This window comes from Vulpes lagopus, chromosome 8, assembly GCF_018345385.1.
Source record: "Vulpes lagopus strain Blue_001 chromosome 8, ASM1834538v1, whole genome shotgun sequence".
In the NCBI taxonomy this organism is placed as follows: domain Eukaryota; kingdom Metazoa; phylum Chordata; class Mammalia; order Carnivora; family Canidae; genus Vulpes; species Vulpes lagopus.
In genome coordinates this window covers 839,442-864,904 of record NC_054831.1, presented here as the reverse complement: position 1 = coordinate 864,904, position 25,463 = coordinate 839,442, and the positions used below count along the sequence as shown (strand labels likewise).

Sequence of the window (25,463 nt, the reverse complement as noted above, 5' to 3'; positions counted from 1 at the left end):
TCGACCCCGTGCGCACAGCCCCCCGGCCCCTCGTGGAGCGCCCGGACCTCGGCCGCCCGCCTCGGGCTCCCTCGCCGCCGCCCCCCGCGCCCCCGTGCGCACAGCCCCGGAGCCTCCGGCCCCTCGTGGAGCGCCTGGACTTTGGCTGCCCGGCTCGGGCTCCTTCCTCACCGGGCCCCGCGCCCCGGCCCCCCGCGCACGGATCCTTCGCCACCGCCCCCCGCGCGCACGGCTCCTCCTGCCCCCCGTGGAGCGCCCCGGGCCCCCGCGCACGGCTCCTTCCCCCGCGCCCCCGTGCGCACAGCCCCCCGGCCCCCGGCCCCCCGTGGAGCGCCCGGACCTCAGCTGCCCGCCCGGGCTCCCTCGCCGCCGCCCCCCGCGCCCCCGTGCGCACAGCCCCGGAGCCTCCGGCCTCTCGTGGAGCGCCTGGACTTTGGCTGCCCGGCTCGCGCACGGATCCTTCGCCACCGCCCCCCGCGCGCACGGCTCCTCCTGCCCCCCGTGGAGCGCCCCGGGCCCCCGCGCACGGCTCCTTCCCCCGCGCCCCCGGCCCCCCGCGCACGGCTCCTCCTGCCCCCCGTGGAGCGCCCGGACCTCAGCTGCCCGCCCGGGCTCCCTCGCCGCCGCCCCCCGCGCCCCGCGCCCCGCGGCCCCGCTCCCGAGCGCGCGGCGTCCCCGGCTCCGGCCCGGCCCCGCGCACAGCGCCCCCGGCGGCGGCCGAGCGGAGCCCGAGCGGGGCGGTGCGCGGCGCGGGGCCGGGCCGGGCGGCTCCCGGCGCGACTTCCTGTTGTGCCCGCGCCCCGCCGCCGCCGCCGCCGCCGCCGCCCGGCCCCTCGCCCGCTCCCCCGGCCCGGCGCGGCCGCCGCCCATGGATTTCACCTAGCGCGGGGGCCATGGCGGCGCAGTGCTGCTGCTGCAAGGCGCCCGGGGCCGAGGCCGCGCCCGCCCGCCCGCCGCCCGAGCCGCCGCCCGCCCTGGACGTGGCCTCGGCCTCCAGCGCGCAGCTCTTCCGCCTCCGCCACCTGCAGCTGGGCCTGGAGCTGCGGCCCGAGGCGCGCGAGCTGGCGGGGTGCCTGGTGCTCGAGCTGTGCGCGCTGCGGCCCGCGCCCCCCGCGCTCGTGCTCGACGCGCACCCGGCCCTGCGCCTGCACTCGGCCGCCTTCCGCCGCGCCCCCGCCCCCGCCGCCGCCGCCGCCGCCGCCGAGCCGCCCTGCGCCTTCGCCTTCGCCGCCGCGGGGCCCGGGCCGCCGCCGCCGCCGCTGCCCGCCTTCCCCGAGGCGCCGGGCGCCGAGCCCGCCTGCCGCCCGCTGGCCTTCCGCGTGGACCCGTTCACCGACTACGGCTCGTCGCTCACCGTCACGCTGCCGCCCGAGCTGCAGGCGCACCAGCCCTTCCAGGTCATCCTGCGCTACACCTCGACCGACGCCCCCGCCGTGAGTCCGCGGGCCGGGGGGGGGGGGCTGCGGAGAGACCGGCCCGGAGTCCCAGAGGGAGCCCCGGGAGCCCCGGGAGCCCGCGCCGCCGTCCTGCTGCCGGCCCAGGGGGGCGGAGGCTCCTCCCGCAGTCGCTCAGGGCTTCCCCGCGGCCAGGCCGCTGCACGGTGCACGCGCGGCTGCTCCTGGCGCTGGGGCAGGCCGGCGGGTGGTGCCCGGTGTGGGCGGCCTGCGCGTGGCCCAGCTCTTCTGGGGACTCGGCTCGGCCGCCAGAGCCACAGAGGGCCGGGTGGGCCGCAGGGCCTTGGGCCCCCCGGGGTGAGGACTGGCAGGTGCCCCCGAATCCCAGCACGAATCCCGCACCCGCTGCCCCCCAGGCTCTCCCGGAAAGCCCAGTGGCTCAGGTCAGGCAGCGCGGCTGCAGCACCCCGTCCGCCGCGGTTTCATCCCTGCAGCCTGGGGTTCCCTGGGTTCCCATGGGGACCACACACAAGTGACACGACTCTCCCCCGCTCTGGGAGGCCCTGGGAGGTTCGAGCTGTCACTGCCCCGAGCATGCACGTGGACAGGGGGCTGTAGGTGGCATCAGGCCAGGTCATCGACTAAGGTGGGAAGAGCCCAGACCAGACACACACCCGTGTCCGTGCTTCCTGCCCGATCCCCAGGAACCCCCCGCAGGCCCCGCCGCCTCACTTCCTAGCGCGAGCTCCCACAGGTGTGCTGGCTGCCGGCCTGCTGGGTTGGCCCCTGCCTCCTGCTCAGGTCACCTGGGGCTCTGACAGGTGGCATATATGCCTCCCAGCACGGCGGCCAGAACAGAGAGATGTGCTTCTCCCTGGCCTCGATCTGTGAGCTTGGAGCCCTTGCGTCTGGTCCACTCAAGCCCACGACCGGTGGGATGCTGGGGTCAGGACCCCCCCACAGGCTGCTGGGGATAGAGGGTGAGGCCAGCAAGAGCAGCCACTGTCCCTGGGCCTTCTATGACCTGGGTGGCTGGAGCAGGGAGGGGTGTCATGGTCCCCACGGATAGTGCAGCTGGAGCACTTGCAGATGACAGACGGTTTGGCGGCTGACCCCGAGCACCCACCATCACGCATGAACACCACAGAGCTCAGGGCTGGTGCATGGAGTCCTGTCCTCTTCGTGGCTTGTCTAGAACTCAGGCCTAGATCCCTAAGCCTGCTCGTGTGCCAGGCGAGGGTGCAGCTGCCTGGGCATGGGTCCCCACACCTCCACAGGCAGTCTGGGGTGCTGCAGACTCTGGGATGTCTCTTGCATCCTGTTCCTGAATCCCCCCACCCCAACCCGACCCCAGCAAGAACAGATTTCTTCTGCGGCATCTGGAGTCCATTGCATCCTCCACTAGCCCCCCAGCTACTGTGCCCCAGGGAGGACTCGGGACCCCATTGGTCTCTGCTAGGCAAAGGGCAGACAGACCAGTGCTGGCCGGGCTGAGAGGTGGACAAGGGTGGTGGGAACAGGAGGCCTGAGCTGGGCGCAGCCTGGGGAGGGCCCCAGGGAAGGGAGGAGTCGGGGAGCAGGTGTGAGAGGGGAACGTGAGGTTGACAGGGTCTGGGGACTGCGGGGGCCTGTCCCCAGTGTGGACCAAGGACCCACTGCAGAGGCTCCTTAATGCAGACTCCTGGGTCGTGCCCCGGGAGGCTCTGGGGTGGGGCCCACGAGGCTGCAGTTTTGAACGGGCTCCCCAGCCGGGCCTTGTGCACATCGGGGGCAGCCGGGAGGTCAGCGGAGAAAGACCATCCCCCTGCAGGCTTCCCATAGTGAGGGGACGGAGACCTCGCAGCCAGAGGAAGTTTTAAAGAAGCCTGTGAACCCTGGCAGGAGTCTGGCCGGAACCGGACGGGTCGCCCTGCCAGGCCCGGGAATCCACGGGGGTCTGGGGCCTGTGGTCTGCGGGGAAGGAGCCCCCCGGGTGTGGCGCCCACCACGCCTGTGATCTTGGCATGAGCCGCTGCCCGTGGCCAGCAGCCGTGGACTCCACGGACCCGTCCCTGGCAGAGGCTGGCCGGGGCGGGGGCGTCCTTCCGTCACGGCCCTGGGAGGACCCTTGTGTGCTGGGTCACTGAAGTGGACAAGGAACAATCCAGTTTGCTCCAGGGACCACAGGTTTGGGGCCGCTGCTAAGGCCCTGCTCTCTCCAGGAAACCTGCGCAGCTTCCCGGAAGCAAGGCACGGGTGGCAGGGGGTCCTGGCGTCCCCACGTGCCGCTCTCTGTGCCGCGCTTGGGAGAGGGGCCGCGGCCCCGCTGCGATGGGGATGGGCAGGCCCGACCCCCGGCGCTGGCTGCTGACCGGCCCTGCCCACCGCCCCCGCAGATCTGGTGGCTGGACCCCGAGCTGACCTACGGCAACGCCAAGCCCTTCGTCTTCACCCAGGGCCACTCAGTGTGCAACCGCTCCTTCTTCCCCTGCTTCGACACGCCCGCGGTCAAGTGCACCTACTCTGCCGTCGTCAAGGTCAGCGTGCGCCGGGCCCGCCTGCCTCCTCCGAAGGGAGCCCCGTGCGGGCGGGGGCGGGGGGCGGCCTGCCAGGGATGTGGCTCCCGGGCCCAGGTCGTGGGGCTCCCTTCTGCGGAGCCGCTGTGTGGAGTTGCCGTGGGAGACGGGTCGCCCCGACAGCAGGCCGGGATTTCCCATCACGGACGTGGGGTGCCCTGATGGGGGATGTGGAGTTCCCTGACCCGAGCTGTGGGGGTCAGAGAGCGGGGTTCCCCATCAAGGACGCGGCTGCCCTGACGGGTGGGCCTCCTGCCACGCAGGCCCCGTCGGGGGTGCAGGTGCTGATGAGCGCCACGCAGAGCAGCTACGTGGAGGAGGAGGGCGTCTACCGCTTCCACATGGAACACCCTGTGCCTGCCTACCTCGTGGCCCTCGTGGCCGGGGACCTGCAGCCGGCAGACATCGGGCCTAGGTAGGGCCACTGCCCCTCGCTCCCTGTGGCCACTGCTGCCCACAGCCCCGGCCCTGGGGAAGTCCCACCACGGGCTGGGCGTGAGGCCTATGGGGACCCCCACACTGCGGGGACCGGCCCTGCCCGCCCCCCAGGCCATCCCTGCCGGGCTCCTTGCACCCCACCCCAGGCACCCGCAGGCTCGCGTGCATTTTCTCAACTTGGCGACAGGAGGAACCCCTCAGCCTGGGGCTTGCCCGTGGCCGTGGGAAGGGTGTGCGCTCGAGGGAGGTGGGCCAGCGGGCGGCAGGCTGGGCGCTTCCCGAGGTGCGGGCGGCGTTGGGGGCAGACGCGGAGGGGAGGCCCGCTGGTGCGCGGGGCGGGGGCCCCTCGGCCTCTGCCCACCCTCTCCGCCCGTGCTAGGAGCCGCGTGTGGGCCGAGCCGTGCCTCCTGCCCACGGCTACCAGCAAGCTGGCGGGCGCAGTGGAGCAGTGGCTGAGCGCGGCGGAGCGGCTGTACGGGCCCTACATGTGGGGCAGGTAGGTCCTGGGGCACGGGGAGCCCGGCTGGCCGCACGGGGCTCAGAGGGCAACTCCCAGCCTCCCGAGGACCTGGGGCCGCCTCTCACGGTCACCTGCCCGCCCTCGCGCCCCGGGCAGGTACGACATCGTCTTCCTGCCCCCCTCCTTCCCCATCGTGGCCATGGAGAACCCCTGCCTCACCTTCATCATCTCCTCCATCCTGGAGAGCGACGAGTTCCTGGTCATCGACGTCATCCACGAGGTGGCCCACAGCTGGTTCGGCAACGCCGTCACCAACGCCACGTGGGAGGAGATGTGGTTGAGCGAGGGCCTGGCCACCTACGCCCAGCGCCGTATTACCACCGAGACCTACGGTACTGCCCGCAGCCGGCCTGGGGCGGACGGGGCGGGCGGCACCAGCAAGGGGCCAAGAGCCCAGCCTGTGCCCGGGGTGGGGTCCCCTGCCATGCGTGTGTCCAGCAGGACGGCCTTGGGTCAGCGCCGCAGGGCTCAGGCATGGGGGGCCTGGCCGGCAGCCTCGAATCTGCCCGCTGCTCAGGCCGCCCCTGCCCCCTCCCGCCCCCGTCGCCCCGCCCCTGTCCAGGGGCTGCCTTCACCTGTCTGGAGACGGCCTTCCGCCTGGATGCCCTACACAGGCAGATGAAGCTCCTCGGAGAGGACAGCCCAGTGAGCAAGCTGCAGGTCAAGCTGGAGCCAGGTACCCACTCCCGCTGGGCCCCGCCCTGGGCCCTGCAGACGTCGCTCCTCGGGACCTCCCCTCCGCCCCTCGCTGCCCCTGGCTGGATCGCGGCAGCGCCGGGTGCCCCCAGCCCTCAGAAGGCCTCGCTGAGGCTCCCCCAGCCTGCCCCTGCCTCCCACGGGCTCTGAGCGCCGGCCACCACGATGTGCAGACACCCCCGGGGCCTCTGGGATATGTGAGGACCCCCCCCCGGGGCCCGGGAGGGCAGGGGCGCCGCCCAGAGCCGTGTCCCCCTTGCAGGAGTGAATCCCAGCCACCTGATGAACCTGTTTACTTACGAGAAGGGCTACTGCTTCGTGTACTACCTGTCCCAGCTCTGCGGAGACCCCCAGCGCTTTGACGACTTTCTCCGAGTGAGCACCCCTCTCCCCGGGCAGGCCCTGCCCTCCGCCCACCCTGAGCGCCCCCCGCCGGAGGTGGCGTGGCGGGGAGTCGGGCGCCCTGAGAGCAGCAGTGCGCGGCACCGCCTGCTCCCTCAAGCTCCCTCCCGGGGTTCCGGCCGCCCGGCAAGGCCCACGTGGCCCCGTGGGTGCCGCTCTGGTGGGGGGCGGTGTGCCCAGCCCCCGGGCCTGCTGACGCCCCGACCCGCGCAGGCCTACGTGGAGAAGTACAAGTTCACCAGCGTGGTCGCCCAGGACCTGTTGGACTCCTTCCTGAGCTTCTTCCCAGAGCTGAAGGAGCAGAGCGTGGACTGCCGGGCAGGTGAGGCCCGCGCCGGCCGCGTGTCCGTGACCTCTGGCCCTCGCCCCCCAGGGGAGCCGCGGCTGTGCGGAGGGGTGGGGGGCGCTCTACGGCCGCTTCTGCCCCCGGGAAAGGCCCCTGGCTTCAGCCTCCCTCCTCCAGCCAACCCTAGCTGGATGCTGTGAGCCTCAGGCTGGGACGCCACGGTGCAGGGAGGAGAGGGTGCTTCCCGTCCTGACGGGGCCCGGGAGGCTTCCCGGAGGAGGGGGCACGTGGTGAACAGGCTGAGCCAGGCAGGACGTGCGAAGGGCCCGGGGCAGGGTGGCTTGGGCAGAGGGAGGTGTGCCTCAGAGCTGCCTGAGGCTGGCTGCCCCCCCCCACCGTGCGATGCATGTAAAGACGTCTCGGGGGGTCCAAGGGCTTGAGGCCAGAGGGGAGCCTGGAAGGGTCTGATGTCTGGGGAGAGGCCAAGACTTGCTGGGAGCAGTGAGGTGTGGCTGGGGCCGGGGCGGGCGACAGTCTGGGCAGGGTGCCTGTCGTGGAAGTCTTGGTGGGTGCACCAAACGCTTTTGGGGTGGGGAGCAGACAGCGCCTGCCCCCGAGCGGCCCAGGGCTTTAGAGCAGGACTGTGGGTTCATCGGCGGGCCGCCGGCCAGCCCCCACACCCCTCCTTCCATTAGCGCCCCTCCACACCCCGGCGCCGAGGTCGGCTTCAGAGTGCCCGGCTGTCGGGTACCCACGAGAGGCGCGGCGGGCAGGGGACCCCCGTCACCAGTGTGTCCCCCGGCCTCCCACGGAGCCGCTCCTGAGGCTCGAGGTGGCAGGTGCTGGAGCCGACCCAGGCCTCCCCTGACCGCCTCTGCCCTGGGGCTCCCGGGCAAGCCGGCTTGCGTGGGCACCGCAGGATGGCCTCTCCCCCGCAGGGCTGGAGTTCGAGCGCTGGCTCAACGCCACGGGCCCGCCGCTGGCCGAGCCGGACCTGTCTCAGGGATCCAGCCTGACTCGGCCGGTGGAGGCCCTCTTCCAGCTCTGGACCGCGGAGCCTCTGGACCAGGCCGCCGCCTCGGCCAGTGCCATCGACATCTCCAAGTGGAGGACCTTCCAGACGGCGCTCTTCCTGGACCGGCTCCTGGATGGGTCCCCGCTGCCCCAGGGTGGGTCCCGAGGCTGGGGGGGGGGGACCTGCGGGGGGGTGTCTGCCGGCCCTGACCTGCCCGTGGCCCCGCAGAGGTGGTGATGAGCCTGTCCAAGTGCTACTCCTCCCTGCTGGACTCGATGAACGCCGAGATCCGCATCCGCTGGCTGCAGATCGTGGTCCGCAACGACTACTACCCCGACCTCCACCGGGTCCGGCGGTTCCTCGAGAGCCAGGTACGGCCGCCTGGTTCTACCTCACGGGCTGGGCATCCAGCAGAACGGGGCGGGGGAGAGGCGGGGCCTGGGCTGCCCCTGGGGGCGCACAGCACTGACAAGCCTGCACCCCACCCGTCCTCAGGGGGCTGGGAGGGCTGGGAGCACGGTGTGGCCTGGCCCGGGGCTGTCCGGGGCCCCCCTCCGCCCCTGCAGAAGTCGTCTAGGGTGGGGCTGGGGGCAGCGTGGGGGGGGGCCAGGCCTCAGTGTGCCCCCGTCCCCAGATGTCCCGCATGTACACCATCCCGCTGTACGAGGACCTCTGCACCGGCGCGCTCAAGTCCTTTGCCCTGGAGGTGTTTTACCAGACGCAGGGCCGGCTGCACCCCAACCTGCGCAGGACCATCCAGCAGATCCTGTCCCAGGGCCTGGGCCCCGGCGCCGAGCCCAGCGCGGAGCAGGCCAGTGCCGCAGCGGACTCGGGGGTGGACGCGGACGCGCCAGCCCTGCTGCTCGGGGACGAGGCCCCCAGCAGCGCCATTTCTCTCAGGGACGTCAACGTGTCAGCCTAGGCCTGACCTCCCAGACGCCACGATTGTGCCTTCTGCGGCCCGGGCCCGCCCTGACTGTGCCTCGGCCCTGGGCCTGAGCTCTGCCGGGGCCCACGCACCCTCCCGCGGGCTCTCCAGGGACCTCCTCGTGGCCGGCGCTGCCCGTGGACCCGGTCCCCCCGGCTCTCTTGCACTGCAGGCCCCGAGCGGCCGGCGCACGCCATGCCTCCCTGTCTCGACACTGACCGCCGGGCACTGCCCTTGGGGTGACAGCCCTGCAGTCCCACGGCGACCGCCACACTGTGCCTTACGCCTGCCGGGAAGCCCAGGCTGCACCGTCCCCACAGCGCGCCTCCACCCCGCGGAGCCCCGCACCCCGCCCCTGGGGTCGGCAGCCTCCGTTGGCCCCTGGCAGAAGGACGAGGACGCAGACACGCCTGTAGTGTAGGGTCAGGGGACGCTGAGGAGAGGGCGGACCTCCCTGGGGAGGGGTCCCCGGAAAGCCTTAGCCCCTCAGGGAACACGGGGTCCCGGGCCCCAGGGGAAGTGGGACAGGACAGTCTGCCTCGTGGCTGTAACACCCCAAGGGAAGAGAGCAGGTGGTGCTGGTGCTCTTTTTAGGCCCACCGTGCGGGGAGAGGCCTGGGGGCCCCGGCAGCCCGAGCTGGGCTACCCCGGGGGACCGCTGCAATAGGGTCACCGCGATTGTCCCATTAAACCTCCACTCTGCAAACAGCCTCCCGGCCTGTTCACCCAACGCATCTTCCGCGTGCACTGGGCTCCCCCGCGCTGGGGTCTGGAGCGCGCAGGGCCTGTCCTCCGACCGGGTGCCGAGGGGCTGAAGGCCGTCCCTCTGCGCTCCGGCCGCTCCCAGCTCTGCCCTCAGAGGCCCCAGGTCCTTCCCTGCAGCAGCCACCCCGCCCTCCCGGGCCCTGGGCCCTCTGCTCCTTCCCCGCTGACCCTCGAACACCACAGCAGAGGCCACTTGTCACCACGGTCGCTCTGGGCCCTCCTCAGCAGCAGCCCCCATCCCAGGCTGGGGCGAAGGCAGGGGTGCGTGGCGGCGGCCAGTTTGGGATGGCCAAGGGCAGGGGGCTGAGAACAACCACTAGCAACAGGTGCAGCAGAGGTGACGGGCATGGGGGGGGCCCAGAGGAGGGAGTGAGGCCCCCCCTCCACTTGGGGGTCCCCAGGGGACGACTGGGTGGCGGGCGGTGGGAGTGAGGCAGCCTCTGAGACCAAGGCTGGGTCCAGGCTCACGATCCCGCACCACCCAGCTGACGGGGCAGCCCCCAGGTGGCCTCACGCGGGGCCAGGAGAGGACAGGCCCGCTCAGCCGCCGGCCGGGCCCAGGCCCAGAGCCCCGCTGTACCCGGGGTGGGGGGAGAACCCGGCCCCACGCCCCGCCGCCAGGTCACCCACATCCCGTCAGCTGCTCTGTGCTCCAGAGCCCTCGTCCTGGGAGACGGCCCGGCCCCCACGCGGTCAGGACGCCAGGGTCCCCGGGATGGCGGGACTGGCGCCAGGGCTAAGCGGGGCCCAGGATCTTGTGACCTGGAGGCCGCGCCCCGCTGTGCAGGGAGCAGGCCCGGGCGCTGCAGCAGCAACCCCGAGGGGGGCACCCGGGGCGCCCCGCAGTCCTGCCCTAGCGCCCTGCACAGCCCCCGCGAGAGCGGGTCCACCGGGCCTCAGGAGGCCGTCCCCGGGCCCAGCTACCCCGGCCTCTCCCGCCCCAGGCCCTGGTCTCAGACTCGCCTGCAGCTCTGCGGCCACGGGCCTCCCGGGGGCCCTCTGGGTGCACCCCCTGCCATGAGGCGGGTGACGGCCACGTCCCCAGCACTGCCCCAGCGGCAGCCTGGCCTGGCCCCCCGCTGCCCGGCTCCCAGCCCTGCAGCCCCCACATCCCTGGCCTCGGACCCCCGTTCCCCACAGCGTGGCACCGGGATCCCGCCCGACCCGGCTCCCCCTTGTCGCGTCTTGCTCAACACTGCCCGTGGCCGCTGCGCCACTGCGCCCGCCGGCCCCGGGCTCTCGTGCACCAGCTGCCCTGTGAGTCACCGCCCCCGCCGGGCCTCGCCACCGCGTGACACCGTGGCCACGTCCCAGCTTCCGGTCCCAGCCCCGCCAGCCCAGGCCACGGCACCCTCCCTGGGGCCGCTTTCCGGGCCACGGGCTAAGTCACGGTCGGCCACAACCCGGGAGATCTGCGTCTTGAACGAGGGCTGTTTCTCATTCGTGCTGCGGGCGGGCGGGCGGCGGGGTGGGCCTCCCGTCACCGTGGCTCCTCAGGGACCACGAAGGAGGGCACATCTGGAACATTCCAGGCACTTGGCCAGAGATAAGCGAGAGCCGGGGAGGGGCTCATGCCGGCCGGGCCGAGGACACGCGCTGGAGACGCACAGCCTCTCCCACCACGTGCACCCAAGGGGGTGACGAGTGGCAGTCGCACCCACCGCGGGGCCGAGGGCAGACGCTGGGACACAGCAGCATTTTGGGGACAGAGGAGGGAGCAGTCGGGCAGCTGCAGTGACATCCAGAAAGGGGCTGGCAGTGGCCTCGAGCATGGGCTCTGGTGCGGCCGTGAGGAGAGGGGACACTTGAGGACGGCAGGAGGGTGGCCGTGGGCTTGTGTGCGGTGCCCCAGGCTGCCGGGAGCCCCTCCAGGTCCTCCGCCGTGAAACGGGCCTGCTCCTGCGGGATGCGGAGGCCTACGGGGGAGATCGGCCCAGCGGCTCCGGAGTGGTTTTAGGGAGCCATCGCGAGGATAGAGGCACCCCCTGCCCCTCAAAAAGGAAAAACTCAGGAGAGAGATCAGTGCGGGGAAGCTTCGGGGGCTGGAACGTGGCACAAGGAAGGCTCTAGAGCAGTACTCGGGGGCACGTTCCTGTCAGGAGCTGGTATTATCTTTATTTGGAAAAAAAAAAAAAATCAACTTACATCACCGGGGAAGGATCCGTGCCTGTGCCATAGTGAGCAGAGTGCGCCGGGCCTGCCGGGCCTGGGGCGCCCCCGTGTGCCCCCCACCCCGACCTCGGGGCGGCCCTCCCGGCCCACCACCTCCTCCCTTTGAAGCTCAGGCTCCTGGTCCTAACGCAGGACAGTGACACGTGCCTCTGGGATGTGCGAGGACCATGCGGACTCCACGCCGCGTCTCAGAGGAGCGCGACCCGCTTCTCTAGGGGAACCGTCGGTGGCCCCGTCCCAGCCCCTGCCCGGGAGGTCCTTCAGCTGGAACCTTCCAGCGGGGGAACGGGAGACCCGACTTCCAGGACCCGTTGTCCACTCCACGCAGTCTGTGCTCTCTGACGGTGTCTCGCCGACCGCCCCCCGCGGCCCAGGCCCTCACCGACCACCCCCCCCCCGCCGCGGGGCCGGCCGCGCACTTTGCATGGTCCCCCCGTTCCTGGGCTTGGCGGCTGATACAGAGGCCAAGAGCAGCTGGGAGCACCCTCGCTCAGGGGACCTGAGAGTGGTGCGGGCTCAGGGACCTGCTGGGTGGCCGCCTGGCTGTCCACTGTCCCTCAGTCCCGCGCAGCGTCAGCGCTGGGGTGGCCCCGGGGGAGGCTGCTCCTGCCTGTCCTGTCCGCTGCGGGCCTGGCTGAGCTGCGGGACCTCCCCCCGCAGTGTCCCCGCATCTGGAGAGTCCCAGACACGGCCTCGCCCAGGAGCAGGTGCCCCGCGGCCTGCGGGACCAGGACGCTGGGCCCCCTTCTGGCTGCTGGGGGGGACCCGGGGCCAGCGCGGCTCCGTGGGCCACAATCTGTCCTGCGACTGAGGCCCGCGGCGGAACTGAGAACCGCCAGCCCAAGTCAAGGCACGTCCCTGAACAAAGCCGGTTCTCTTGCTGGGAGTCCCGTGACCTCCCCAAACCACGGGGACCTAAGCCAGTCCTTCTCCCGTTCCGCAGCGCCCCCGGGCGGCCTCACTTGGCACCACCGTCCTGCGGCATCCCCCTCCCCGACTCCTGTGACCCGTGACCCTGTGACCAGTGACCCAGCACCTCCAAAGATTCTAAATCTTCGTCCTTCGCTGGTTCAAAACCTGGGTCTGGTTCGCCCTCCCACCATGGGCCCGAAAACCTCCTCCCGGCCCACCCCACAGCATGGGACCCCAGGGTAGTGGGAGCCCCGGGCCGCCACCCCCTCCCCACCCTCCACAGGCCCCCAAGCGGCTCTTCCAGTCCCTGCACATGCCCCGCACCCCCCCCAGGGTCCTTAGGGTGTGCTCACAGCTTCTCTGCCAGGAGCGGGGGCTGTGCCGGGGCTCCCTCCCAGCGAAGGGGGCCGTCGAGGAAACGACAGCAGGACACTCCAGGTGCACCCCCAACCACGGCGCTGCCGCCCCCTTCCCTCGCTCCAGGAGACGCCAGCCGCCACCAAGCAGCTCCACGAGGCTCCTCCCTTGCAGCAGGCTCCAGGCCGACACCCTGCCATCCCGAGACCCTCTGTGGGTGCTGCAGGCACACCCCTGGCCCACGTAAACCGCGACGTGATCAGGGCCCAGGTCTGGGGCAACCTGACGCGCGGCAGGACGGAGTTACGGGTCTCTGCATGATCCTTACACGAAGGCGTCAAAGTTTCCTCGGGCTGCACGGCTGTTTGCGACCGAGGACCCGGAATCCCGAGGCGGACGATCCGAGGGCCGGGCTCAGGGGCTTGGGACGCCATCGGGGTCCTCGTCTTTGCGCTCTGGAGTCTGCGCACGTGGCCCTGGCATGTTCCCCAGCGGTCACAAGCCGACCGCAGCAGTTCCTGCGACCACGTCCCCACGCGCTGGCAGCCAGGGCCGCCTCCAAGGGCTGGCACCCGGCGTGCCCCGGGCAGGTGGCGGGAAGTCCCACAGCCCCCCGGAGGGCTGTTCCTGCGTCCCTCGCCTCGGACGGGGCCCTCGCTCCTGGTGGACACTGGCCCTGTGCGGGCGAGGCCTGGCTCCCCAGATGCCTTCTGCTGCTCACCTGCGTCGGGCTCCGGCTGGCCAGGCAGCGTCAGGGGGGCACGGGGCCTAGTGGAGGGGGCAGTCTTGGGTGCAGCCCCCGTGCCCTGAGCTCTCCCTGGGGCCTGGGGGACGTGTGGGCAGGACACCAGTGTCTGGTGTCCGCGTCCCCACCAGAAGGCAGTGCCTGCTTACTGCCCGCTGAACGGGGAAGAGATGTGCGGCTGCAGAAGGGACACCTGGGTCCCGGCCAGTCTCCGGCATGGGCGCAGCCCCCGACGCCACCAGGCCCCGCGAGGGCCCCTAGAGCCCGGGTGGCTGGGCTGGCCCCGACCTGCGGCTAGCACCCGGGCGTGTTGTGCGGGGGACCGCCTGGCATCCCAGGGCAGGAGGAACCTCAGCGCTCGCCTTCAGGACCCCGACCTGCAGCAGGGCCCGGGCCTCTCCGGACGCCCTGTAGCCACAGCGCAGCCCCTGGGCCCAGCAGTCCCGAGCACCCAGGGCAGCCCCCGCCTCGGGAGGCAGAGCCGCGGGGAGCCAGGCCTCCCAGAGACCACTGCTGACCTACGCAGCCCTTCCTAGAACCTCGGCGGGCTGCGAACCCCAGGCTCCCCAAACACCTGGGGGGTGACTCTGTGACTCCAGCTGGAGCTTCCCGCTGCAGGGCTGCGCAGGAAGGGGAGGGGGAGGGGGAGGGAGGGGGGAGGGGAGGGGGGGAGGGGGAGGAGGGGGAGGGGAGGAGGAAGGGGGGAGGAGGAAGGGGGGAGGAGGGAGGGAGGAGGAAGGGGGAGGAGGGGGAGGGAGGAGGAAGGGGGAGGAGGGGGAGGGAGGGGGAGAGGGGGAGGAGGAGTATCCGCGCAAACCACAGCGGGGGGCGTGGCCGCGGCGGGGGCGTGGCTACGTCGGGGGCGTGGCTGCGGGGCCGCGGCGGGGGGCGTGGCCGCGGCGGGGGGCGGGGCGGACCGACACCTCCGCTGGCCGCCGTCCGACCCGGGAAGCAGGAAGCGGCGGCTCGGGCGGCCCCGGGAGCACGCAGGCAGGCGGCCAGAGCCGCGCCGTCGCCCCCGCAGCACGTCCAGCATGTCGCTGCCTGCCCCGCCGTCCGCCGCGGACTCCCCCCTGCCCCGCGCAGGGTCCGGTGCGTCTGGTCTCCGCTGGCCTCGGGACAGCGTCCCCGGCCGCCCAGCCCTCGGCCCCGCCCGCCGCCGCCGCCTCCCCGGCTCCTCCCCCAACAGGCTGTGCGGCCGCCGCGCGCCGGAAGCAGCGGCGCATTCTGGGAGGCGGCGCGGCATGCTGGGACCTGTAGTCCACGCCCCGACCTCGGCCCAGGAGGCCTCTTCAGCCCCGGGAGCCCGCCAGTCCGAGCGGCCCGACGCCGGACTCGAGGACTCGAGAACACGAGGACGCGAGTCCCGCCGGCCTGCGCGGGCTGAGCTGCGACCGGGCTCCCTTCCCGGACGCCGCCCGGGGACATTCTCGCGCAGCCGGGGCGACGGCGGCGCGGTCTCGCGAGAGCCGGGCTCGGGAGCCACGCCCCCTGGGAGCTCGCGTTTCCGCCGCTCTCGCGCGAGCGCGCCGCTGCGTCACGTGGCCCGGCGGTTACCGCGGCGACCGGGCGGGCGCGCTCCTCCCGGGGCCGCCCATGGGAGCCGGGGCGCGGGATGCGGGCGCCGGCCAGGGAGCTGTTCCGCGACGCCGACTTCCCCGCCTCGGACTCCTCGCTCTTGTCCAGCTTCTCCACGCCGCTGGCCCAGTTCCGCGAGGACATCACGTGGCGGCGGCCTCAGGTGGGGGCGCGGGGCCCGGCCTCGGGCGGGGGGTCCCTGGGAGCCGCGCGTGACCCCGCCCGCCCCGGGAGGGCCCGGCCGCCGCGGACCTGCGCCCCGCGCTTTCACGCGTGAACGTCGGAGGCGGCGGCGCAGGGGTCCCCGGCCCGGGGCGCGTGGGCGTCTTTGGAAGCGGGTTCTCCGCCGAGCAAGGCCCGCAGGGTGCAGGGGCCGTGCAGGGGCCGAGCCGGGGCCGCGTGCGTGGAACGTGCATTCGGGGCACAGTGTGGGCGTTGGAGGGTTTTGGCCCCAGGGGTGTGCGCAGGCCTGCGGTCACGAAGCTCGTCGTTCCCGCCGGCCGGGGGCGGGCTGACCCCGCGGTGACCCCGGAGAAAGGCGCAGGGCCCCGCGCCGTGGGTGGGCTCCAGCAGCAGGTTGGAGCGGAGCTGATGAGCTTCAGCGGCCGGTTGCAAGCAGAGGGGATGCTGCGAGGGTCAAGGACGGGCTCCAGAGCTGAGCCTGCAAGAGCGGGGGGGACACTGGCAGGCGCTGGGGCGCTCGGGTTTGCTCTCGCAGGTGCAGGCAGAGCGGCCAGCAGACAGGTGGGCAGGAGGGTCGGGCACTCGGGAAGCCCAGGGCTGGAGGCTCCATCTGGGCACCGGGACCGTAACGGGGTCTGTGCCTGGGCCCCGAGTATCCCGGGAGAACGTGGGTCTGGAGAAGAGACGGCTTGGAGGCAAGCCTTGAGGGGACCAGCGGGTTCAAGCGGGGGCCCGGGCAGGTGGCGTGGAGAAGCCGCAGGCAGGGGGTGGAAGGACGGCGGGGTCCCGTGCAGCCATGGGAGCCAAGACGGGCCTGCGGGGCCTGCACAGGGGCCCGCTGTTCTTTTTTTTTTTTTTTTAATTTTTTTTTTATTGGAGTTCGATTTGGCAACATACAGCGTAACACCCAGGGCTCATCCCGCCAAGTGTCCCCCTCAGTGCCCGTCACCCAGTCACCCCCACCCCCCGCCCTCCTCCCCTTCCACCACCCCTAGTTTGTTTCCCAGAGTTAGGAGTCTCTCATGTTCTGTCTCCCTTCCTGATATTTTCACTCATTTTCTCTCTTTTCCCTTTTATTGCTTTTCATTATTTTTTATATTCCCCAAATGAATGAGACCATATAATGTTTGTCCTTCTCCGGTTGATTTACTTCACTCAGCATAATACCCTCCAGTTCCGTCCATGTCGAAGCAAATGGTGGGTATTTGTCGTTTCTAATTGCTGAGGAATATTCCATTGTATACATAGACCACAGCTTCTCTATCCATCATCTTTCGATGGACACCGAGGCTCCTTCCACAGTTTGGCTATTGTGGACATTGCTCCTAGAAACATCGGGGTGCAGGTGTCCCGGCGTTTCATTGCATCTGAATCTTTGGGGTAAATCCCCAGCAGTGCAATTGCTGGGTCGTAGGGCAGGTCTATTTTTAACTCTTTGAGGAACCTCCACACTTTTCCAGAGTGACTGCACCAGGACCCACTGTTCTGATGCTGCCAGGTGACCGTGCTGAGTGAGCAGGAGGGAGGGAGGACGGAGGGAGGAAGGAAGGGCTGTTCTTTCAAGAAGTCTGTCAGCAAAGGGAGCCTCCAGGGGAAGTACTGCAGGGGATAGTCCCTTACAGAGGGCGGGGCTCTCGCTCTGCCTTCTGCTGATGCAATTCTCCCTGCAGGGGTGGGAGACATTGGGGAACCTCTGAAGGCAGGAGAGCGGGTTAGGTGGGGCCGCTTCTGAGCGAGCTTCCAGCAAGGTCCTTAGCAAGGTCCCTAGCTCGTGGGGTGTGGACCAGGCAGGGGCGGGGCATGGAAGTGAGCAGAAGAGAAAGGGGACAGTACAAAGTACCCTGAGGGGGGGGGGGAGTGAGCCTGATCTCCAGCACTCTGGAGGACCCATCTGGGCTTTGCTGTTATGAATTTAAATCTAAACTGTTGTCTAGGGCCAGGGCTAGCTCTTTGGAGAAGGGGGTGGTGGGATTCATCCAGAGCTGGGCTTTTGCCCCAGGAGGGCTGACATCGTGGCTGCCAGAGGCCAGCTGCTCCCCCTCCCCTCTCAGGCTACGTGGGCCACAAAGGCTCATCCCCAGTGCCTGTCGCCTAGATCCTGTGTTCTTATTTTTAGACGGGATGTAACTGGGTGATGTGCTTTGTTTCAGGAGATTTGTGCCACGCCGCGGCTGTTTGCAGATAACCCGCAGGAGGGCCAGGTGAAGCAAGGGCTGCTGGGAGACTGCTGGCTCCTGTGTGCCTGCGCCGCCCTGCAGAAGAGCCAGTACCTCCTGGACCAGGTATCTGTGGCGGGGCAGCCTTCCTGTCTGCACCACACAGGAAGGAAGCAAGAGGCAGGGCAGCTGCAGCTCCTGCTCTGTGGGTTGTGCTGCAGTCGCCCAGCGTGGCTGCTGGGAAGAGGGAGCTCTGCTCGGGGCCGCAGGGCCTCCGAGGTGCAGACACTGTCCGCGGGTCCCCAGGGCTCCAGTGCCCGTGCTTTCTGCCCTGCTCTGCCCTCCTGAGTCCTGGGTTCTGGTGCAGGTGGAGCATTTGGGAGGAAAAGAGGAGCACGCCAGCCTAGAGTAGGGCAGGGTTGGCTGAGGGGTCCAATGCCCCTGGGTTGGAGTAAGTTTCCTTGGCTAGTTGGTTTTTTTTTTTTAAAGAGTTTTGAGTCTAAGTTGGCAAAAGGTGATTAAAACCGTACTAGGTGCTAGACAGCCAGCACAGGTATAAAGGCCTGCTCGGGCCGCTTCCCCAGGGGCATTCACAGCTTTGCGTTTGGCTGCTACTTGGTAGACGAGGGCTGCAGCGTTGACAGCTACTCCCAAGTCCCCAGGCCCTGCTCAGCCCTGCTCAGCACCACAGTTACTGGCCTTCGCTCTCACAGGCCTCGCTGGCCTTGCCCCTTGCTTACAAACGAGGGCCCTAAAGCCCTTGTTACCCTGGTCCTAGCTAGTCAGCTGCAGGGCCGGGACCAGTCTGTCTGGGTGCCAAGCCGGCGCTGCTTGCTGTGGGGCCAGAACACCAGAGCCTGCAGTGACCGCCTCAGCCCAGGTGCTGGCGGAGTCCCCGAGGCACCAGCCCGCAGCTGGGGGGCGCTGTGACTGCCGCGTGCGGCCCGCCCCGTGGAGAACTGCCTATGGAAGTCACATTTGTTTCAGATTTGGGTCGAGACCTTATTGGGTCCGTAGGACATCATGGTTGGCTTTAAGCTTTTGGACACACTTGGCTCCCTCCCGTGGTCCCAACGTGTTGTACTGAAAAGTCTGTTTCCTGCGTGACAGTTGGGTTGCGCACAGACACTGACATCCAGGTGTCCATCAGAGTAGGGCCCCCGGCGGAACAGCGGGTACCGCGCAGCGGCTCCGGTGACGATGCTTGGGAAGCACTGCGTGCGTTGTCTCTCATGCCCTCCTTTTGCCTCTCCCTGTGCGTGGTAGGTCTTTCCTCCAGGACAGCCGAGCTGGTGTGACCAAACGTACCGTGGCTCCTTTACCTGTCGAGTTTGGCAATTTGGACGCTGGGTGGAGGTGACCATAGATGACCGTCTGCCTTGTCTTGCAGGGAGACTCTGCTTCTCCCGGTGCCAGAGAGAGGATGTGTTCTGGCTTCCCTTACTGGAGAAGGTCTACGCCAAGTACGCGTGCCGGAGGCTCGGGGGGGTGGGGGCCTGGGGAGCACGTCTGCCGTCTCCCTGGGCTGCGGCGCCCCCGTCCGTTCCAGGGACCTGGCAGCCAGGCCTGGGGTGGGGCTACCGGTCCCGAGGCAGGAAGTCTGAGACGTGGCCCGTGTTGCATCTGCCCCCCCTGTCCCCCTTTCCCTGCCCTCGCTTCACAGTCAGGCGTGGAGCCGTCAAGTCCAGAGAGAGGATGTGCATCACTCACCACTGCAGACCATGGGACGAGCGAAGCCACGCGGGTCTCAGTGCTTATTTATTGTCCTGCCTGAGACCGAGACGCTCACCCTGGGTCTGAATCGCAGCACTTCCCTCCTGGAGTGCATTGCGCAGCCTTCCTGAGGAGGCCGCACTGCACTCGCTGATGGGGCTGCGGCGACGTCAGTGCGCCTCCGTCCACGGCCAGGGTGGAGGAGCGGGTGTTCACAGCCCGGAGCCCCACACCGCCTCGCGCTTGTGTCCGCGCTGGAGGCCGCAGGGCGTTGCTGGGCCGCTGGGCCATATGGCCTTTGAGGGTCAGGTGTTGTCCCTTCCTGGTGAGGACGAGGCAGGAGTAAAGAGCGACTCAAGTAGGGGGTGAGCTGATTTGGGGTGTTGCAGACGCAGGGCTGGAAGACAGGCGGCGCCGTGCCCCAGTGCCCGAGGCTCACTCCTGTGGTTGTCTTCCTAGGATCTATGGGTGCTATGAGCACCTGTGGGCAGGGCAGGTGGCAGATGCCCTGGTGGACCTCACCGGTGGCCTGGCGGAAAGGTGGAACCTGAAGGATGTGGCGAGAACCAGTGGCCAACAGGCTGGGCCTGGCGGCTCGGAGCACAGGACCTGCCGGCAGCTGCTCAGCCTCAAGGACCGCTGTCTGATAAGCTGCTCAGTGCTCAACCCCAGAGCAGGTAAGGAGGGGGCTGGGGCCACGGGCTTGTTCTCTGGGTCCCCCCCAGAGCCAGGGGGAAACAAGACGCTTGTCCTGCGCAGCTGGTGTCTGGCGTGCGACCTTCCCCTGCCACCCGTCCTCCAGAGGGAGGCTCCCTCTTTCCCTTGACCTTTTGTCCTTTCTCCCCAACTCACCAGTAGGGTGAGGCTGAGCCTGTGCCACAGCAGCCGCCCCACGGACTCTAGGAGACGGGGTGGCTGCACCTCTCGCCCACCGGTTACCTGCCAAAGTCAACGCTCAGGTTTTCAGTTCAGGGATGTTCATGCTCATTGGAGTTTGTCGAAAGAAAAATGCCACACAAACAGCTGTTTTGACTTTCTGTGGACCTCCGGGTTTCCACCAGCAGGTGTGCGTGTCGCCTCTTGCACGACGTGCCGCTTGGTCAGGTGCTCTGTACACCGTCGGCACCTGGTTCCTGGCGGAGCTGCCGTGTTCTCTTGCTCTTTCCCTTAACGCCCGACAGTTAGTCTTTTCGGTTCCTCACGTTACTGAACGTCTTGACGCATAACAGCTCACGTTTAGAATGACGTTCGTAACGGAGCTTAGGGCCCAAGAGCACAGACGCAGAGATAAACAGACACGTGTGCAGCTAAGGCTGTGCGGCTTGGGTCCACCACCCCGTTTGGGAGGCGAGGGCCGCCCGCAGAGGGCCGTGCTGATGCGCCGGACGCAGCACCAATGCTTCCCCTCAGGGTCAGCGTCCGCGGCCCCTGGGGTGGGCAGGGCTGATTCTCAGCACCCCAGGCTTTGCAGACACCCAGGCCAAGAGGGGGCTGCTGGCGCTCAGCTGGATCCCACTGAGGTGTCCCAGGGCGGGGGACTCGGGCAGTCACCCAGGGTGGCGGCTACAGCGTCCCTCTGGGTTCTCTTTGGACCACACTCTCCCCCAGGTGGGGCCCCTCCGCTTCCACATGGTTTGTCCCAGGGCCCGGGCAGGTGTTGATTCCCCTCTGGGGCCTCCAGCCTTCCCCCCGGCCGGACTCGCCAGGAGATGCTCTCGGTGGTCGCCGGCCCGTCACGGAGCTGCCGGCGACGCTGCTTGTAGCTGCGTGTTTGAGAACTGGCCTGCACCGGGGCCCTGGCGCCTGGTCGGCCCGCGGCCGGCCTCTCACCACCCGGGCGAGGACCAAGGCCCCGACTGGGGAATGAGCTGCCGGGCCTGTGGCAGCTGAGCCACGGTCCCAACCCAGGTCCCGTGCTGTGGCTCTGAGCTCACTTGTGCGCAGCTGTCGGGAGGAGGGCCCCAGGGCTCCGTGGGTACTGGGCGCTGACGTGGCTAGGCTGGGGGGGCGGTGCTAGTGCGTCCCATAGGGCAGGAGACAGAGCTGCGTGTGCAGTCGCTTCGGGGACCTCCTGCCGACAAGCACGGTGTTCCTCACCCAGGGGCCAGGGAGCTGGGGGAGTTCCATGCCTTCGTGGTCTCTGATGTGCGGGAGCTGCCCGGGCGGGCCGGCCAGAGCATCCTGCTGCTGCGGATCCAGAACCCCTGGGGCCGGCGCTGCTGGCAGGGGCCCTGGAGAGAGGGGTGAGTGTGGGTGAGGCCCGGGGCTGTGCTGCTGGCGGTGGGGGGGAGGGGGTGCGTGGGGCCTGAGTGCAGCGGACAGCTATCCTAACCGCGCATGTGCCTGGGCTGCAGCGCCCGCGGTGGTTTGCAGCTGGCAGGACAGCGTGTGGCTGGTCTCTGCAAGGCCCCCGGCACCTGCTGGTGGGCCCCGGGCCTGTGCCCGGGGCTGGGACCGAGGCAACCCCAGGCCCTGGGCTCCTGTCTGAAAGGCGCCGCGGAATGGTGGCTCCCCGGTCAGCCTGCGAGTGACCAGCGGTGCCCAGGTCACGGTGCTCAGCTCTGCCTTCAGGTCTTCCTGACGTTGGGCACTAGGTTCGAAGGAGGGCACGGGGTCTGCACCCCTTGGCTGACCGCAGCAGGTCCACATATCCGACTGTTGCTCCTGAGCCAGGAGGCCGGCGGCAGCTCCGTCTGACACGATCGGGCACATCTGTCGTTGGCCCGCTGACGGGCACAGCCTGGGCAAATCTGTCCAGGGGCAGGAGCCTCAGGGAAAGAGGGGTGACCGCCCCGAGGAAGGGCCCCGCAGTCCGTGCTCGGGGATGGAGGCCGCCACTGACCCGAGCTGCCTTCCAGGGGCGAAGGCTGGAGCCGGGTGGACCCCGCCGACGGGTCTGAGTTGCTGTCGCAGCTGCAGGAAGGAGAGTTCTGGGTGGAGGAGGAGGAGTTCCTCCGGGAGTTCGACGAGGTCACCGTTGGCTTCCCCATCACGGAGGCCGGCCACCTGCAGAGTCTCTACTCAGGTGAGGCCCCGCGCGGGCTGGGGCTCCCGGCACGACCCCCAGGCCCTGGGCTCCTTGGCTTCTGTGCATGTGCAGAGGTGGCTTCATGCGCTCCGGTCCCAGGCGGCCAGAGGTGGCGGGAGACCGTGGCCCCCGTAGGCTGCCGTGGCCGGTGGAGGTGAGCGTGGCAGGAAGGCCCTTTCCTGACGCTGCTGCCCGCTGGTCCCCTAGACAGGGCGCTGTGCCACACTCAGGAGCTGCCCGGGGCCTGGGTCAGGGGGCAGTCGGCAGGAGGCTGTCGGAACAACAGCGGCTTTCCCAGCAACCCCAAATTCTGGCTGCGGGTGTTGGAACCCAGCGAGGTGTTTGCTGCTGTCCTGCAGAGGCCCCGGGTGCGCGCAGCGGCCGGTGCAGGCCGGGCCCGGGCTCTGGCGGGGGACGAGCGTGCCGCGTGGAGCCCGGCCAGCCTCCTGGGCGAGGACTACCAGGCCGTGGGCCTGCATATTTGGAAGGTAACCCCTCCCCGGCTTCCGGCTCCCGGCTCCCGGCTCCCTGCTCAGGGTCTGGGTGCTGGGACACCAGCGACCCCCGGGAGCCTCGCGTGCCTCCCACCGGCCCATCTGGTGCTCTGGGGTCACAGACCCACTGTAGCTCCCACAGACCCAGCTCCGCCTGGCCCAGCCGGGTCTGTCGGGCAGAGAGAGATGGGACAAAGACAGCCGTTGGCTGACCGGCCGGAGGCACAGGACACGGCCCCATCTAGGGGGTCTCGTCTCTCCCAAAGCAGAAGGATTTGTGGGCACACGTGTGGGACGGCTGCTGCCTCCAGGGTCGTGGGAGAGCCCTGGGCTGGTGGCCACTTGGAGCTGGAGCCAGCCCCTGCCCCTGCCCCTGCCCCATGGGGCCCCCAGGTCTGGGTTCTTGCCTCTGTTAACTCGTCGGAGAGGCCCAGCACACGGTGCTGCTCTGTGCAGGTGGAGAAGCGGCGAGTCAGCCTGCCCCGGGTCCTGTCCACGCCCCCCGTGGCCGGCACCGTGTGCCATGCCTACGACCGGGAGGTGCACGTCCGCTGCGAACTCGGCCCCGGCTACTACCTGGCCGTGCCCAGCACCTTCCTGAAGGACGTGCCGGGGCAGTTTCTGCTGCGGGTCTTCTCCAGTGGGAGAGTCTCCCTCAGGTGAGAGGGGCAGGGCCGGGCTCCAGGCCGAGGGAAGGGGCACGCGGCCCGGGCGGCTTCCTGGAGGGCGGGGTGTGTCCGTGGCCGGTGCGGGGAGCGCCCTGCCAGCGCCCCCGCTGTGTCCTTCCCGCAGCGCCATCAAGCCGGTGGCTAAGAGCCCGGGCCCCGGGGAGGCCCTGCCCGCGGGCGAGTGGGAGACTGTGCAGCTGCGCGGCTCCTGGAGGATCGGCCGGACAGCAGGGGGCAGCAGGAACTTCGCCTCCTACCCCACCAACCCCTGCTTCCCCCTCGCCGTCCCTGACGGCGCAGGCCCCCGCTGCGTCCGGATCACCCTGCGCCAGCACTGCCAGGACAGCCAGTGCCGCCCCATCGGCTTCCACGTCTTCCAGGCAAGCTCCTCCCGCTCCCGGATGGGGGTGCGTCCACACGGGTGCCCGGGCTCCCCAGAGAGGCGCGGACTTGGTCGTGGGGCCCAGCCAGCCTGGCCGGTCGCCTGCAGGATCCGGTTCTTGGTCTCACGAAGTCTGTGACTCGCTGGGGTCCTAGATTAGTGACATTCCCCATCCGCCCCCCAGCCCACAAGTGTCACGAGGTCAGTTTTGCCCCCAGAAGGTGCTTCCCGCCCAGGAGGCCCGAGGGCGTGCCCCGTGCCCCCCACCCCTGGGCTGCTCCTCCGGGCAGCGGGCACCAGCGGGGGCACCAGGCTGCGGCGGCACCGGCTCCCCCAGAAGAGTAGGAAGGGGGAGGGTCCCAGCCGCCAACACAGTGGCGAGCAGCTGCCCGGAGGATCCTCAGACCGAAAGTTGTCGTGGGTGGAGAGGAGGTGCGTCCCTGCTGACGTGCGGCCAGTATGTCACACGGGCGCCCCAGGCCTTCCTCTGCCTCGGCTGCTCTCCCGGCGCTGATGCAGGATGCACGTAGCCGAGCGGGGGCAGGGCCGGGGCCGGGCACGGTGCCGGGGGCAGAGGTCAGGTGCCCAGATTGCACGCACTGAAGTGGCTCCAGCCCCGCTGTGCTCCTCCTCGGGGCCCCTGGACGACGAGCTCCGTGACCTGGTGGGCGCCGGAGGAGGGCTGGGGTGTAGATGACAGAAGGAAGGGTAGGAACGTCCCCAAGAAGCTTCTGAACCCGTGGGGGACCCGCTGTGCTCTGGGAGTGGAGGGCTCATCCTGCATCTGGGGGCGTCTGGGAGCTTTCATAAACCTGCCCGGAGCCAGTCAGGACTCTTGGAAGGAGCCCCGGGCAGTGGTGATTCTGGGGCCTCCTGCCCCCCTGACGGGAGTCGGGCCATGTGAACCTGGCTTGGCAGGGTGGCAGGTGTCCCCCTGGAGAGGTCAGGGTCAGGCGTGTGACAAGGGCGGCCTGGGCGTGGAGCCCTGGGAGATCCAGGCCGACAGCCGCGGCTCCTCCCGACCCCGACGTCCCAGCCTCAGGAGGGGAGTGAAGCCCCCGACCGAGGAGGAGAGCGGTCCGGGTGGTCACAGCAGCCCCGCCACAGGCCTCCCGGTCAGCCCGTGTGTCCCCCAGGTTCCGGTGGACGGGGGCGGCCCGGGCGCGCCCTGCCTGCTGCTCCAGGAGCCTCTGCTGAGCTGCGTGCCGCACTGCTACGCCCAGGAAGTGAGCCGGCTGTGCCACCTGTCGGCGGGGACCTACCGGATTGTGCCCTCCACCTACCTGCCAGACACAGAGGGGGCCTTCACAGTGACCATCGCCACCAGGATAGACAGGTGGGGCCCGGGCCGGGGGCTCCCGCAGCGTCTTGGTGTCCCCCTCCCCGTCTCCCTGCCCGGGCAGGGCAGCAGCAGGGGAGGAGCACCTGGGAGAGCGGCCTCCTGGCGGGGGGCGGGGGCCCGGGGCTACCGTGTCCCCTCTCCTGCAGGCGCTCCATCCACAGCCGGGAGAGGCTGGGGCAGCTGCTCCAGGAGGTGAGTGCGGGATTGAGTCGGGGCGGGCCCAGTGCTCCCCCGGGGCTGCCTCCCCCGCTCCTCCCAGGGCCACGTCTGCCACAGGCCGGGCCGTGCCCGGGGACACAGGCACCCTGAGGGCCGGGGGGACTGGCAGACCCGGCATTGCCACCCCAGGACGGCCGCTGCCCAGCCTCGCCCCCCTTCCTCCTGCAGTCCTCCTTCCTGGCAGTTATGAAAACCTGACTGGATGAGCCTCCACGTCAGCCCCGGCGACTGGGGCTTCCAGGGGCACCCTGGCGAGGTGCCACCGGCCCCGGCGTGGCGACGGCTGCAGGGTCCAGGCCGAGAGCCCCGTCCTGCCAGGAGGTGGCCGTGGGGAGCAGGTGCCGCGGGAGGGTGTGTTCTCCGTGGCTGGGACCCTCCGGGGCGCCTGCCCCCCCGCTCCAAGAGCGACCTGCGGCAGAGGAGCGTGTAGCAGGACAAACCTCGTTTAGATATTTATGTGCAACGTTTTTAGGAAGTAACTTTATAAATAAACTTGAATACTGAGAGGTTTACGG

General features: G+C 69.8%; 2 protein-coding genes across 3 annotated transcripts; both read left to right on the top strand.

Annotated features, from left to right (window-relative positions):
- Window positions 1–774: 774 nt before the first annotated feature.
- RNPEPL1 (arginyl aminopeptidase like 1) lies at window positions 775–8,940 on the top strand. The gene is made up of 11 exons (XM_041767942.1): window positions 775–1,433; window positions 3,770–3,910; window positions 4,213–4,364; window positions 4,767–4,883; window positions 5,004–5,239; window positions 5,470–5,583; window positions 5,866–5,978; window positions 6,219–6,327; window positions 7,230–7,460; window positions 7,535–7,677; window positions 7,941–8,940. Exons 1-11 carry the CDS (start codon window positions 894–896, stop codon window positions 8,226–8,228), a joined length of 2,184 nt encoding a protein of 727 aa, XP_041623876.1. The 5' UTR covers window positions 775–893; the 3' UTR covers window positions 8,229–8,940.
- Window positions 8,941–14,778: 5,838 nt separating this feature from the next.
- On the top strand, window positions 14,779–25,454 carry CAPN10 (calpain 10). 2 transcript variants are annotated; one of them, XM_041766264.1, is made up of 12 exons: window positions 14,779–14,926; window positions 17,097–17,228; window positions 18,369–18,565; window positions 19,275–19,492; window positions 20,917–21,058; window positions 21,674–21,840; window positions 22,051–22,331; window positions 22,794–22,996; window positions 23,130–23,385; window positions 24,524–24,723; window positions 24,876–24,921; window positions 25,117–25,454. In XM_041766264.1, exons 1-12 carry the CDS (start codon window positions 14,801–14,803, stop codon window positions 25,144–25,146), a joined length of 1,998 nt encoding a protein of 665 aa, XP_041622198.1. In that variant the 5' UTR covers window positions 14,779–14,800; the 3' UTR covers window positions 25,147–25,454. The 2 variants fall into 2 exon arrangements, with proteins under 2 accessions (XP_041622198.1, XP_041622197.1); XM_041766263.1 differs by having other exon boundaries at window positions 24,876–25,454.
- Window positions 25,455–25,463: the final 9 nt, after the last annotated feature.

What these genes read in the sequence shown, in the direction of transcription:
- CAPN10 (XM_041766263.1), top strand. Translation starts at nt 14,801, where the DNA reads ATGCGGGCGCCGGCCAGGGAGCTGTTCCGCGACGCCGACTTCCCCGCC. An exon ending in CAGGGGCCCTGGAGAGAGGG is followed by an intron (nt 21,059 to 21,673) that starts GTGAGTGTGGGT and finishes GCTGCCTTCCAG; the next exon opens with GGGCGAAGGCTGGAGCCGGG. An exon ending in ATCGCCACCAGGATAGACAG is followed by an intron (nt 24,724 to 24,875) that starts GTGGGGCCCGGG and finishes CCTCTCCTGCAG; the next exon opens with GCGCTCCATCCACAGCCGGG.
- RNPEPL1 (XM_041767942.1), top strand. Translation starts at nt 894, where the DNA reads ATGGCGGCGCAGTGCTGCTGCTGCAAGGCGCCCGGGGCCGAGGCCGCG. An exon ending in CCGGCAGACATCGGGCCTAG is followed by an intron (nt 4,365 to 4,766) that starts GTAGGGCCACTG and finishes CGCCCGTGCTAG; the next exon opens with GAGCCGCGTGTGGGCCGAGC. An exon ending in GCTTTGACGACTTTCTCCGA is followed by an intron (nt 5,979 to 6,218) that starts GTGAGCACCCCT and finishes CGACCCGCGCAG; the next exon opens with GCCTACGTGGAGAAGTACAA.